General features: G+C 37.9%; 1 protein-coding gene across 1 annotated transcript; it reads left to right on the top strand.

Annotated features, from left to right (window-relative positions):
- The first annotated feature begins 337 nt into the window (after nucleotides 1-337).
- On the top strand, nucleotides 338-11,219 carry rab31 (RAB31, member RAS oncogene family). Its single transcript, XM_084911784.1, has 7 exons — nucleotides 338-537; nucleotides 2,748-2,827; nucleotides 4,042-4,123; nucleotides 6,199-6,270; nucleotides 6,586-6,692; nucleotides 8,269-8,378; nucleotides 9,223-11,219. Exons 1-7 carry the CDS (start codon nucleotides 502-504, stop codon nucleotides 9,318-9,320), a joined length of 585 nt encoding a protein of 194 aa, XP_084767910.1. The 5' UTR covers nucleotides 338-501; the 3' UTR covers nucleotides 9,321-11,219.
- The last annotated feature ends 2,428 nt before the right edge of the window (nucleotides 11,220-13,647 follow it).

The following is a 13,647-nucleotide window of genomic DNA, read 5'->3' as shown; positions in this document are numbered from 1 at the left end:
TCCTACTTTAGGCTTTTATTTTTGAAATAAAAACATCATTGTCACAGTCATATGTTAAGAGCAGATACGACATTTTACGGTCCTGTTATACTTTCATTGAACTGAAGACCACTGTATGCACTTTTATCTATTCTTAACTAAAGAACACTGTTTTTTAGGGTAAAAATATGTCAAAAATCTTTCATCTCTTATTTCAAAATATAAACATGTAACTGACAGGCAGAGATAAAATTGCAAACGAAGTTGTTTGTTGGAGCCTTTTCGCATAATTTGTGCCAAAACGGCTGGAAGATACCTTTATTTTGAAAGTCACTCCCGGATGTTGTAAAATTTATTTTATGCGCCTTGTCAGCCGCTTAGTGGAGATGTCTGTCTGTATCAGGGGCTGGGTTTCTATTTTATCCAAGAAGAGGGGAAAATAATAGAGTTTCAAGCATGAAGAAACAAATACATTGAGTGTACACTGACAAATGATGATTTAAAAACTTTCCAAAACTTACCATGGCTATAAGGGAGCTCAAGGTTTGCCTTTTAGGGGTAAGTGGTTGATGTTTTTGTTGATCCGTTTTGGGGGCAAATTCCTTTAGTCTGCTGCGAAACTGCAAAAGCCGACAACATGTTGATGTTGCTGCTCGTTTACAACTTAATGGTAGAGTCGGTACTTTGTCAGTTCCGGTATTTTATTTAAAAGAACTCTTTGTCGTCTTCGTGAAATAAGTTGGGAATTTAACTAATATTGGTAGCTAGTAGTTGGCTTAAAACCAGCCTCATCGGTCGGCAGTCATTTTGAGTATGTCCTCTCGCATGTATTTTGTAGTTCTTAACAGATTAAGCTCTGCTGTGTAGTATAAATCTTTACTTTATAACGGCTCTGACAGTTTATCGGCCATTACGTCATCATCGGAGCCCTCGAGCCGTTAGATTTCTTGCTGCGTTAGCGAAACACGTCAGTCTGTCTTTATAAACGGTGACAGGGACGGCGAGAGCGCTTTGGACCGCAAACTGCCGCTTTATCGATGATGTTGAAGTCGGGAGCTGGGAACTTTTCAGAGCCTCATAAGGTTTTTAGGCCCCCGCATACCTCCTCAGGGCCCTGACATCCTCACTAAAATATTTTTTTGAGTCAGCCCAACCATACGCTGATCTTACGCATCTTTTGTTACACCTCTGCATGCTTATAACAAGCGGGAGGAGCAGATTTTTGCACATTCAAAGTCACATAAAACCGTACAGGGGTGTTTATACGATTAAAAAAATGGGGTGCCACATTTTCTTCATCAGATGTGTTACATGAACAGTGGGACTGCATGAGAGTTTAAATTATAGACAGACTCAAAGATTAATGTAGATACAGTGAGTTGAGCATTATTACTGTTGACATGTGGGTCTTTTGGAACCAGAGGTGACAATTGAAGGGGGGGGGTCTATCCAGATATCGGTAGTATCGATACCAGCACTGGTTTTGGTATCGATACTAGTGCGATAGAATTGATACTTAGTTTCTATGATCTAAATTCAGTATGTAGTCCATTGAACTGTATTAAATGACTTTTTGGGGAAAGGATAAAACAGACTTTAATGTCTATTTTATTTTTACCCTATAACCCATTTAAACAACAGAAGTCTTTTTGAGACAGGCACACTTGTGCCTTTTTTCCACTAGTACCAATTTGACTCAACTCTACTAATTTTCAGTTGTTTTCGATTACAACTGAGTACCACCTAAAAACCGAATTGAGTTGAGCCATGCTGAGCCCAGTAGGTGCTAGTGGGGAAAAAAGGCATTACGTTCCAGGTCTCCAAAAAACACAGTTTCAAGATACACAAAAAGCTGAAAGGTGTGTTTTATTGTGTTATCCAATTACTGTGGTCAATAAAATGTATTCAGAATTTGCAAATTGATGGTGATTCATCTCATAAGTCATGACACACCACTCTTCTCTACAGAAGTTGATGTTTTAAGTTAAAAGTATCAGTATTGGTAACAGCGATACTGGCCCTGTATTTACTTAAAATCTGCAGCATTGCACAACACTAATAAGAGATGGCTCTCTCTGTGAACCACATGCTCATTTGGCTAACACTTTGTGATTGTGTTGGGCAATTAATATATTCAGGAAAGTCAACTTACTAAATGGAGTCTGTAAGTAGGAAGTGAGTCTGTGATATCAGTAAAAAAATGTATACCAGTATTATCTCGGATGATTTTGGACATGATATAGCCACTGTTTGCAAGGGAAAATGTGTATTCCCAGAGTGGTTGGTGAGTAGTTCCCAGAGGTCGCTTGGCTGTTGCTACAGTAGGTGAAATCAGTCGCAAAGAGGATGCTGTGCACAAAAGCCTCTTTGTGATTGCTTTGGTGGCTAGCAGATTGTTGCGCTCACCTGGAGTTAGCATGGAAGATGCTGATTACAGCTGGAACCTTTTGCAACCACAAGAGTTGCCCCCTGCTGGCCGTTAGTAAGAATGCAGGTGAAGTATTCATTGTGAAGACCCTTTATATAAGTAAAAGTGATTATAGTACAAAAGTTTTACCATCAAAATATATTTAAGAAATCTAAAGTGAAAGTACGTGTTACACAGAGTCATACACCGTGTGTTACTGGATAATTTCACGTTATCATTTTAATGACTTAAATACTGCTGTTGCATACTCTTGTATTTGCTATGGTTGTATAATCCAGTAGGTTCAATAGTGACCGCTCACTCTTTGTGTGCATGTCCTGTGACTGATTGATGTTTGCAGGACACTGGAGTTGGGAAATCCAGCATTGTTTGCCGATTTGTCCAGGATCATTTCGATCACAACATAAGTCCAACCATAGGGTGAGTGTTAATCAGCAGAAGGCTTAAGCAGAAGGAAACTAATCAATCGTGTTTGGACACAAAGCTGAAGTAAAGATGTACAGAAATGTACAGGGAGATTCAGCCAGTTAATCAGTAATTTGGCTGAATGAAACTATGCGCAAGCTCAAGTTAAGCTTGTGTTTTTTAGTGATCTCAATCCACATCATTTGTACTAATGGGTAGATTGATAATCCTATGAACTGTCTATAAGCTACAGAAGTTAAACCTAATTATAGAAGAACTGATTACTCAAGAGATAAAACTGAATGTACCTTATTTCATTTGGGTCTTTTATCTTAACTGAATAGATATATTTTAAAGGAATTGCACAAGCCACCATTGTCAGACTGTTAAAACTTAACAGACTTTTATTACTATTTAATATTTCTTTAGTCCACACTAAAATTGGGCGGATTGGTGATAGTCATAACCTCCTAGACAATGTAGAACATGTACAGCTCAGCCAAAAGGTCTCCTTCCTGTAAGGGAAACCTCAGCAGGTAACACATAGCTTATTCTAAACAAACTTTAGCAACTGAAATAAAGACAAACCCACCCGGGAGTCATCTTGCTTCAGCTCCACAACTCCAATAATTCTCATAAGGCGTTTTCATTTTATTACAAATATGTGATTTAATGACATTTTTTAAGTACAAATTTTAGTTAAGTGTTTGCAAGCTTTATTGCACAAATAGGGTACGAGTAATGGTTGAAAACAGTGTAAAAAATGTAACTTATGGGAAAATGGGTTCAAATGAATAATTGCAAATTCACCTTCCAACTTCTGTAAGCCTGTGAAAAAACCTTGATTTTACTGTGTCATTGCATCTGATTTTTTTTAAAAAAAAAACTCACTTTGGAGTAACACTTTTAGGCAAAAAGATTGTAGAATTTTTTAAAAAATATAGTTTTTTTTAGTACTTGGTGCAGTAAACACTGAAATAAACTGATCATTACCTGTAACTTCAGCTTTTGCCATCTATACCAGTCTTTAAACCCACCGTTATGACTATGTTTTGCCTTTTTTTGTTTGAAGGAAGTTTTACATGCCTCTATAGCAACAAACATGCTGTCCCAAACGTACTTGTTTTCAGTGTTCTTACTTTCCTGCTGACATGCACAAATTTTTTCCCTTTGTTTTTAAAGAGTGACCTTAAAAATAGCTGTTGTGAAATGCTTTAAATCATCCACAGAGCGTCATTCCTGACCAAGACAGTGCCATGTGGAAATGAGCTACACAAATTTCTAATCTGGGATACAGCTGGGCAGGAACGGGTAAGTATACGCAACAGAAACTCCGCATGGACTCGCTGTTAGCTTTAAGTTAACACATGTGATGTTGATTTTCCATTAAACTTTGCATCAGAAAGCTGGTACTCGTGATAGGTAGATATTTATAGGTTATGAAACAGGATGCTTGACACAAGAGTTCGAAGGTCATGAGACATCACGGTGATTAATTTGATGGCTAAGAGGGGGAGGTGGGGTATAGCTGAAGCTTGCCAAACCTGCTTACTGCATGGAAAAAACTAATGCAAGCATTTCCTGCTTATGTGTGAAAAAAGTATGCTGGGACTTCTCCTGTGAGGGTTCTATTATTACATTTGACCGACTGATCTTGTGTGATCAGTGGTGCTGATGGTAAACATCTGTGAACAATACAACTGTGGACACTCTTGAAATATTGATGTCACTGTAGTGTAGTGTTATCATCATGACTGTGGGCTTGCTGATTAAACCTGTGACGTCTGAGTAATTAATATAATTTTAAAAACATGCCATAATATTTTAATCTACATTATCATTCAAACACCATCTGCTTGTTTAAACACACACTTCCCTTACCTGACATTTTTGGGGTTTTAGATACCAAATATAACTGAACATGTCAGTGTTTCTTGAACTTTTCAAAACGAGTACCACCTCATAAAATATATGGCTCTTAGAATACCACCCTTATGACCAACATTAAAGTACAATAGTATACGCCTATTTAACACCATATAGTTTACATGAGACAATTTTATTTCTTATATGAATGTTATTTAACTGTCATAAACAGGATGTGACAAGTGATAATAATAACAAATGTACTGCATTAAAACATTCACAGCAGGTGGGATATCTGATCTTTAATTGATGACCACAGTTTGAGAACCACTGGAATATGTTATTTGAAGGCACTGATAATGTTTTTAAACTGAAAAGGGTTTTATAAAATAAACTTCTGCAAGCCATAAATGTAATGAATTTTTTAAAACGGAAATGATGCACTCATTTGATTTCTTATTTAATTGGCCACACATTGTCTACTTTATTAAAATACATACAAGCGATCGTGGCTCAAGAGTTGGGAGTTTGCCTTGTAATCGGAAGATTGCCGGTTCGAGCCCCGGCTTGGATAGTCTCGGTCATTGTGTCCTTGGGCAAGACACTTCACCCGTTGCCTACTGGTGGTGGTCAGAGGGCCCGGTGGCGCCAGTGTCCGACAGCCTCGCCTCTGTCAGTACGCCCCAGGGTGGCTGTGGCTACAATGTAGCTTACAATCACCTGTGTGTGAATGGGTGGATGACTGGATGTGTAAAGTGCTTTGGGATCCTTAGGGACTAGTAAAGCTCTATACAAATACAGGCCATTTACCATTCTACTGATTGACTTTTTTTTTTATGATTGTTGAGTTAACTAAACTGCTGCAACTTTGAGATGAATTGTATCTTCTCTTATCATTGGCAATGGATATATAGTTGTACTGATAATAGTTGCTGAGCAATGTGTCGGTGCAGAGGAGAAGAAAAGCTGCGCAAGCTTAAGGGAATGGTGCCGGTTTTGACTGATAAGAGAAACCAACAGTAACTTCAGTACAAAATAGAAATAATTTTGATACAGATGCCATACATTGATATAGGAAATGTAAAAGAATATAACCTGAGTGTGATATTTATTCTTAAATTGACATTCGCTTTTGGATTCACTGTTTATAAATGATCTCAAAGTTTGGCACGTGTTGGTACATTATTAGCCGACGCGTTCACTCATCGTTTATCTGCAGTAGGCTAACATTTAGTGAGGTGATTTTTACATTCAGCATTTCTTTACAAGCTACCACAGTTTGTCAAGTCAAAGTGAAGGTAACCGCTAAAAGTTAGAAAGGCCTGGGGACTTGAGGAAGTAACTGTTTCCATAAACTCATCATGTAAGAATGTATGGGCATAGTACTCTGCCAGGCTTTTATAAGCTTTTTTTCCCCCTTATTAATCATAGACTGAGCACTTTGGATCATATTTATGTGTGATATACCAAAAAATTAAATCAATTATGCTAACTGATATAAATGTGTCGTCTTTTTTTAGTTTCACTCGTTAGCTCCTATGTACTACAGAGGATCGGCTGCTGCTGTCATTGTCTATGACATTACTAAACTGGTAAGTGTAACAGCAAGTTTACTATTGCTAAACTGGTTAAAGTGTCATGGCTGTTAGCTCCCTGGAAAAAATGAAAAACATCAGTAACAGCTGTCCTGAACATTTGTAAGTGAAGAATTTTTGCTACTTTTCCATCACTGTGGGATGCTGTGTTTCATGACCTACAAATGTCATTCTTTCCTGGTTTGTTAATGGAAACTCGTCTGGGAAAAAAAAAAGCAATGAATATATGACAGGAGACGGAAAAAAACTGCTGGGCATATTCTCATAAACAATCTATCCCAGGATTGACCCCAATGTCTTCTTGTTGTCCAGGATTCGTTCCAGACGCTGAAGAAATGGGTGAAGGAGCTGAAGGAACACGGTCCAGAAGACATTGTAGTAGCTATAGCAGGGAATAAGAATGATTTAGGAGACATCAGGTGGGCTTCTTTTTTTCATCTCTCTTTTTTTTTTTATATTTGTAGTTTTTATTGGTGATCTTGTACAGAAGGAACTTTACAACATACATGGGGACAAAGATCAGATAGCCATATACATTGTTGGTCAACATATCCAACAGAATTTCAATTTCTCAAAACTGTAGTAAGATGTAAGTAATAGTTCCCAGTTTATTTCTCTAACTGGAGGCAGTTGATCCAATCTTGGTGTGATGTCCACCTTATAGTTGCTTACCTAGGTAAGGAGAGTCACTTAAATAAAATCGCTTCTCAGCTCTTTAATGTGCTGGGTCCATCTGGACCAGAGTTTGTTGAATTTGTCTCTTTGAAGCCGCAATTTTTCATCTCTTTTGTTACAAATATGTTAAAAAAAAGTTTCTACAGACACTGTTAGACTGAGTTAACAAACAAATGTGAAAATGGGAATAATTTACCTCAAAAGGGGTCCAAAGTTGAGGGAGTTTCACAGTGAGCAAACTGCAGACAAGAAGTACAAAGCATTGTGTTGCAAGTCATTAAGAGTGAAACAGGACAACTGTTAATTTAATCCGGGCAGAGATCTGAATCATCGTCATCGTCTAGCCACGTCCTGTCATACCACACTGAAGTAAGGTGGTTAAGCCAAGGACCTGTGCATTTCTTGAATTTACAACCACTGGGGTTCTTTGTACTGACAGCAGACTGATCTCTGAGGCTCTTCGTCACATGTTCTGTCAATGAATAGCTTGTTAATTGTGGTCGTTTTCAGAAAGTACTTCTATTTTTGTTTTATTACCTGACAGACTTGAGACCAAACTAAAATATATATGTGGCCTATGAACTAAAATAATTTTGACACCCCTGTTATTGGAGGTCTGTGGCATCACTTCAAAGGACTTATTTGTACCAAAGCAGCAACATGACCTTTCTCTTTATGTTTAGTGATGAAGAAGTTGTGTTATTATTCACTCTGGTCCCAATTATAAGTCTTCTTTTATTGTATCCCTTCCTTCAACAATATATGTGCAGTAAAGTCACACAATACTGTGCAAAGGTGTGGAGTCGCCACCTTATTTCTGTACATTTTGTATGTTCTTGTACCTGACTATTTTCAGTGGACTGACTTTGTTTGTTGAGCCACTGACCTATGAAACAGTCAAGTTTAAAAAGTCCTTTTTTAAGTGTTGCCTTCACATTACAGACAACTTAGCAAATAAACAATTTTCAGTTGTATCTGTAGACATTTTGTTACTGGCAGCCTGTCACAAATACACATCTTTTGTTAACATTTTTAGTTGAATTCATGAGAGATTGCAAAGATAACACCATTTGACAGGCATAAAATGGCATTTCTACCCCAACAAACTGATTCCCAAAGTGTTATAAGCTGAAACCCCGATATATTTTGGCACGGTGTGCAGTTTGTCCTTAAAAAAATGGAGGAAACTGCACAATCAGAGGTGAGAAGAAGTGTCAGGCCTGAAAAAAAAACATGTCTACATCCAGTTAGAAACTCAACTGGTGAAAGTGACTGATTAAAATGCAGATTTTCCATCTGAACTGTTCATCTTTTTTACAGGGAAGTTCCTATGAAGGAAGCTAAGGAGTTTGCTGAATCAATTGCGGCTATTTTCATTGAGACGAGTGCCCGAAATGCTGTCAATGTTGAGGAGCTCTTTCAGAAAATCAGTAGGTTTTCTCCATCAGAAGTACTAGTGTGTCCTGTCTTGTGCTTGATTTAGAGTGGCCTAAGCAGCCTGCTGCACCTCCCCAGAAAAGTAACTACACTTTTATAGCAGATCAGCTCTAAAATCTTCTCTCTTGTCTGCATTTCAGTGAAAGTAACTGTTGGTCATGTTAAACACTAGTCTATGTTAATACCCTAGGGAACTCCAGCTTCCTCTCATAGTCCAAAAACGGATTTGTTAGGTCAACTAACGAATCTAGATTGGCTACAAGCCCTGTGATTGAGGATGTACCTGGCAACTTGCAGTATGACAGCTAGAATAGACCCTGAAGTGGATGGTCAGTTAACAAAGTGGATAAATGTGACAAGAGACAGATTTTTTTTTAAATGTATCTTTTGTTTGTGCTCAGAATGGAAGCAGAAAAAAGCTCTGACTTTAAATATTCAGTTCCAAATAAAACCTGGACTCTACATTTCCCTGGAGCCTGCAACACAGCATGACTCCAAATGATGATATGAAACATGCAGTTTGTAATGCACATTTTCTGTTTTAATTGCATTAAGGTTCTGCCATAATGTGGGGGATACATTTTAAATCAAATATAACACAGTGAAAGTTTTATTTTTATTCCGGCTAAATGATGCTGGGATGTTTTGGTTCAACGCTGTATATCCTAAGCTAAGCCATCTCCTTTCTTTCATGTGGTCATCAAAAAAACTGCTCTGCCTTAATTTTAGTAGTAGTGAAGCAATGCCAAATACAACTCAGCTAAATTTATAAAACTCTTTGTATGCTTAAGATTACTAAATCTGATGTGGAATCTCTTTAAATGTCTGTATTTTTAGGTAAACAAATCCCACCCCTGGAAAATTCTGAGGTGGACAGCAATGATTCCTTTAAACTCACACGACAGCCTGCTCCATCCACCAGGAGGTGCTGCTAGTACCAGCAGCGGCTGATAAGATTACTTCCTTCCGCACTAAGGACCCCACCAGCACAGCAATCCACACGGCGTCTTACCCTAGTGACAGCACAGTGAGCAGACTGAAGTTGGCCTGCACGTGTGGTTGATTGCAACATGAAACAGAAAAACCTGCCAGCAGTATTATATGCGTCAATCCACCAGTTTTAACATGCATGTTTATTTAATTTATTCCTAGCAGTTTCAGATCTGCTGAAGTCATGAAGCAGAAAGCCTTCAGTGTGTCCCCCTCAGGTGGTGTTCTGGCTGAACTACTGTGTGGTGTGATACATACAGAAGCTCATTCTAAATTTCAACTCATTTTATACTCTGACTTTAAAATTGAGCACAAATTAAAAACAAGCGGAGCTGACGTGTTTTATAAAGACAGGAATTTAATAGTTGTTTTCATCACTCTCCTTCTCTGTAGACTATCATAGCACTGTGGCTCTTAAACACATTGAAATTCTTAATATAAATTTTTAGCAAGTCTAACTCCTCCACCCATGAAGCATTTGTGCACATGTGCCACATTTAAGTAAGAGGTTGTTAAGAACAAACTCAGACGAGCATTTATCTCTGTAGCTCAAATGCGACAGGTTTACATTCCTCACGTGTTTTTCACGCACATTTGCTTTAGAAAGGTTTTAACTGTAGTGCTGCAGTGGGAACAGCTTGAATCATAATTACAGCATGACACCCCCGGCTGAAACACTGTGACCAATGCTAGAACTGTTTACATAGTGATTTGTTAAAGATGTTTTCTACATGCTGAAGTGTATTGAGATTTCATTGCAGGGAACGACTGTATACAGCTGCCAATCGTGTTTTTGTTTTTTCATGCATTTTACCTGTAAAAGGGGTCACTTTTGTATTGTTGATAAGAGACAACAACTGCATGTATTTGACTTTAAACATGTGTGCAGCTGTTATATTGCATATACTAACCAAACTCTGAAGGAACTGTGGGAGCGCAGCCCTAACCGTTTAAACCGTTCATCATGCTCATAGCAGCACTTTGCATATTTACACAGTATCAGCTGGGAGTTGCTTTAATAGTAAAAATGTTAACTATTGCAGTTCTCCTTAACTTCAGCATACAGTAGAAATTATTTGAAGGAACATGAAAATTAATTACAATACTGACCAATTAGTTTTGCATTGTCATAGCTTACATTTGTAGTTTACATTTGTACTTGAGTTACTTATTTACATTATAACGTGTACAGTTTTTATCAACAGGTATGATGGGATAATAGAATCAAATTTTGACTTTGTAATGCCATAAATATAATGATATTTACCGCCCTATATATGGGAAAATATACCAGCCTTCATTCAGAAATCTTCTAGTCTGTGTGGCCTTGCTTATCTGAAAAAGATACGGTGCATACCTTTAGGTATATGACGCAGTTTTTTAGCTCAGAGGTTAATTTGGAGCAAATGTGCGGCATGGGACTACAATCTTCCACTAAAATGTACCACTCAGTAATTGGCTTAAGATGAAAACTGAAATGAACTTAAGAGCTTCTTAGTACCAGATATAAACAAAGTTATATCAGCTGGAAGAGTTATGATTGAAAACAACCTTCATACAATGCAGACTGGATTTCTCAGTGCGCGTTGTTTGGACCCCCTTTTGTGTGTTGAGATGGTGACACAAGTGCCTTTTGTATGTTTTTCTAAACAAAATGTATGACATGACTAAAATGTGCATACTGTTAGAATTAATTACTCATGTCTGACCAAATATATACATAACACTGCCATTCCTTTACAGTCACACTCATACTGTATGCTGCAGTCATGCTTCTCTGTTTACTCTATAGACCAGATTAACATCTGTATATTAATCAATGTAATAAAGAAGTAAAAATTCAATTTCTCTTCAAATTTTACTCTTTCCAATAATGAAATACTGAAGTGTCATCAAAGATCTCAAACACTGTCAAAGGATTACAAACTAAGCTGATGTCTGTACAGGTTCTCAGTCATCCAGTAGTCTAGAGAGCTTGAAAACAAAGAGGCAACTGAACTATATTTGATCTATCAATCATCCAAGAGTCTTCTTCAGCTGTAAAAGTAAAAGGGGGTGAACCCCGCTTGTTGTCAAAGAAACTCTGGAGAATTTTAGCCAACAAGCTTGACATCCCAGAACACTTCAGACCCAGCGACACACTTGACAAAAGCTGGTTCATCCCAAAGACAAAACTCCCAAACACAAGCTAAGTATAGTGTTCTCACTGGAGAAAACAAACAGCTATTCCATAAATGCATGGCACAGCGTAGAAGAGCCACCTCGACAGGACAAGACTGAGCTACACATCTGCATCTAAAGAATAAAGGCCACTCTTTGGAGGATGCCAGAGTTCAAACTTTAGACTGAGAAGACATGGTTTGAAAGAGGAGTAAAACAGGCCATCTGTGTCCACTGATGTGGATCGTCATTGAACAGTGGCTTATGACACCAACGAGGTCTCGCAGTACTTTCATTTTAACCACCCTTAAAGTGTTGGTAATGACCCATACCTTTCATTTTTAGAACCGAACAAGCCTCTTTTCTCAAGATCTCTAGACTTTTAAGTTTTGATAATAGGTAAATGAGTGAGAAAGATGCAGTCACTAAAAGAGGGTTGTATCATGACATTAACATCTTGACATTGTGAAAACACTCTATGCAGCCTCATTTAAACCACCTTATACTGGAGTCATATGGAAATGACTGAACATGATACTGGTAGGGAAGGTATATTATGGAAGAACAAATGTCTGGCTTTCGCCTAAAAAAAACGATATCACTATAGAACAACCTTTTATCTTTAACAGCAAGAAATGATCATTATTTCTGAACATGCACAAGCATGACACTGAACTGCTTTAAACACCTCAAATCACATGTAGACTGTGTCCTATTCAGTACAGCTTACTGAGGAGAAGTCCTCAATTCCCATAAAAACGATAGATCGCAGTTGTCAATGGTCTCTAAGAGAGCAAGCCTCAGATATTAATAGTTCACAATGAGTACACACACTGCACAAAATCGCTGGATTCCTAATTCCAAATAGCATCTCAAATTCCCCCTTTTAGCATTCCCCTTTTCATCTACGCTCACATGATGGCCCAAAATGTGTTAAGTTTCGTCTCTCGAATAAAAAGGGTTTTTTTTCTTTTTTAGAAAGAGTTCTCCTCAACCAGTTGGTGTTTTTCTGCACTGACTTCAGTATTAACTAAAAAGGAAACAGCTGCAGGAAGATTTTCGAACTAGTTAGGTTAGTTGGCAGCAGGTCACCAGTCTGCGTTCAAGCAGCACTGCATTAAAAACAGTCATGATTCTGTCATGGAAATCACTACGTGGGCTCAGGAACACTGACTGTGTCTGGGAATTAATGCTTGTGTAACTGGGAGCTCGCACACCTTTTTCCAGGTGGAAAAGCAATCATCACTGCTGAAAGGTATATACACTTTTTAGAGCAACATAAAGCTCCCATCCAGATGACGTCCTCTTTCAGGGAAAGCTTTGCATATTTCAGACTATGCTAATCTGATTACTGCCTTAGTAGGAGAAGAGTCCAGGTGCCGACCTGGCCTGCCTGTATATCAGACTTTTCACCAATGAAAAAAGCATTATAAGCTTGATGAAATGAAAAGTAAAAACAAAGAAGAAGACCTGGAATTTTTGAGCAGCTAGAGTCGTATATTAGACAAAAAACAGACGACATTCCTCTCCCAAAAGTCCTACAACTGGTCTCCAAATTTTTCCCAGAGGGATACAACTGTTGTTAAAAGTAGTGGTTAAAATCATGGTTTTATAAGATCTCCAAATCTAAAATAGTCTAATGAAATTTTGCATTGATGGAAAAAAAATCACTTCTGTGAAAATAAGATACTACTAAGGGACTACTGATTAAGTAATCTGTGGTTTAGTTTGATTGTACACATTGATTACGTCGTAAACAAACATCTTTAAAGGCTGACCACTCCGGTACTGTTACCAGGGCAACATGTGACCCGTGCTACACAGCAACCTCAACATGCCCTTTAAACCACAAACAACACTTACATTTACGTTACATGTACGTTCACTAATACTTCTAACAGGTTTAACTAGACTACTGCAGAGTGAATTTACTGCGTTAATGTGTATACATTGCAGACATGCGATTATCATACGTCCCTGATTAAAATTCTCAATTAAACCAATAAAGCACAATTTAACTTGGTACTGGTCACGTCGGGATTTTACAAGATTATTTTATAACATTTTTTTCCTTCCCTGTACGTCTATTTCAGTGTCCACACATTATAACTC

Source organism: Perissodus microlepis, chromosome 18 (assembly GCF_051167445.1).
Source record: "Perissodus microlepis isolate ML-2025 ecotype Zambia chromosome 18, ASM5116744v1, whole genome shotgun sequence".
Classification (NCBI taxonomy): Eukaryota; Metazoa; Chordata; class Actinopteri; order Cichliformes; family Cichlidae; genus Perissodus; species Perissodus microlepis.
The sequence above is the reverse complement of the archived record's forward strand: the minus strand, read 5'-3'. Positions and strand labels throughout refer to the sequence as shown.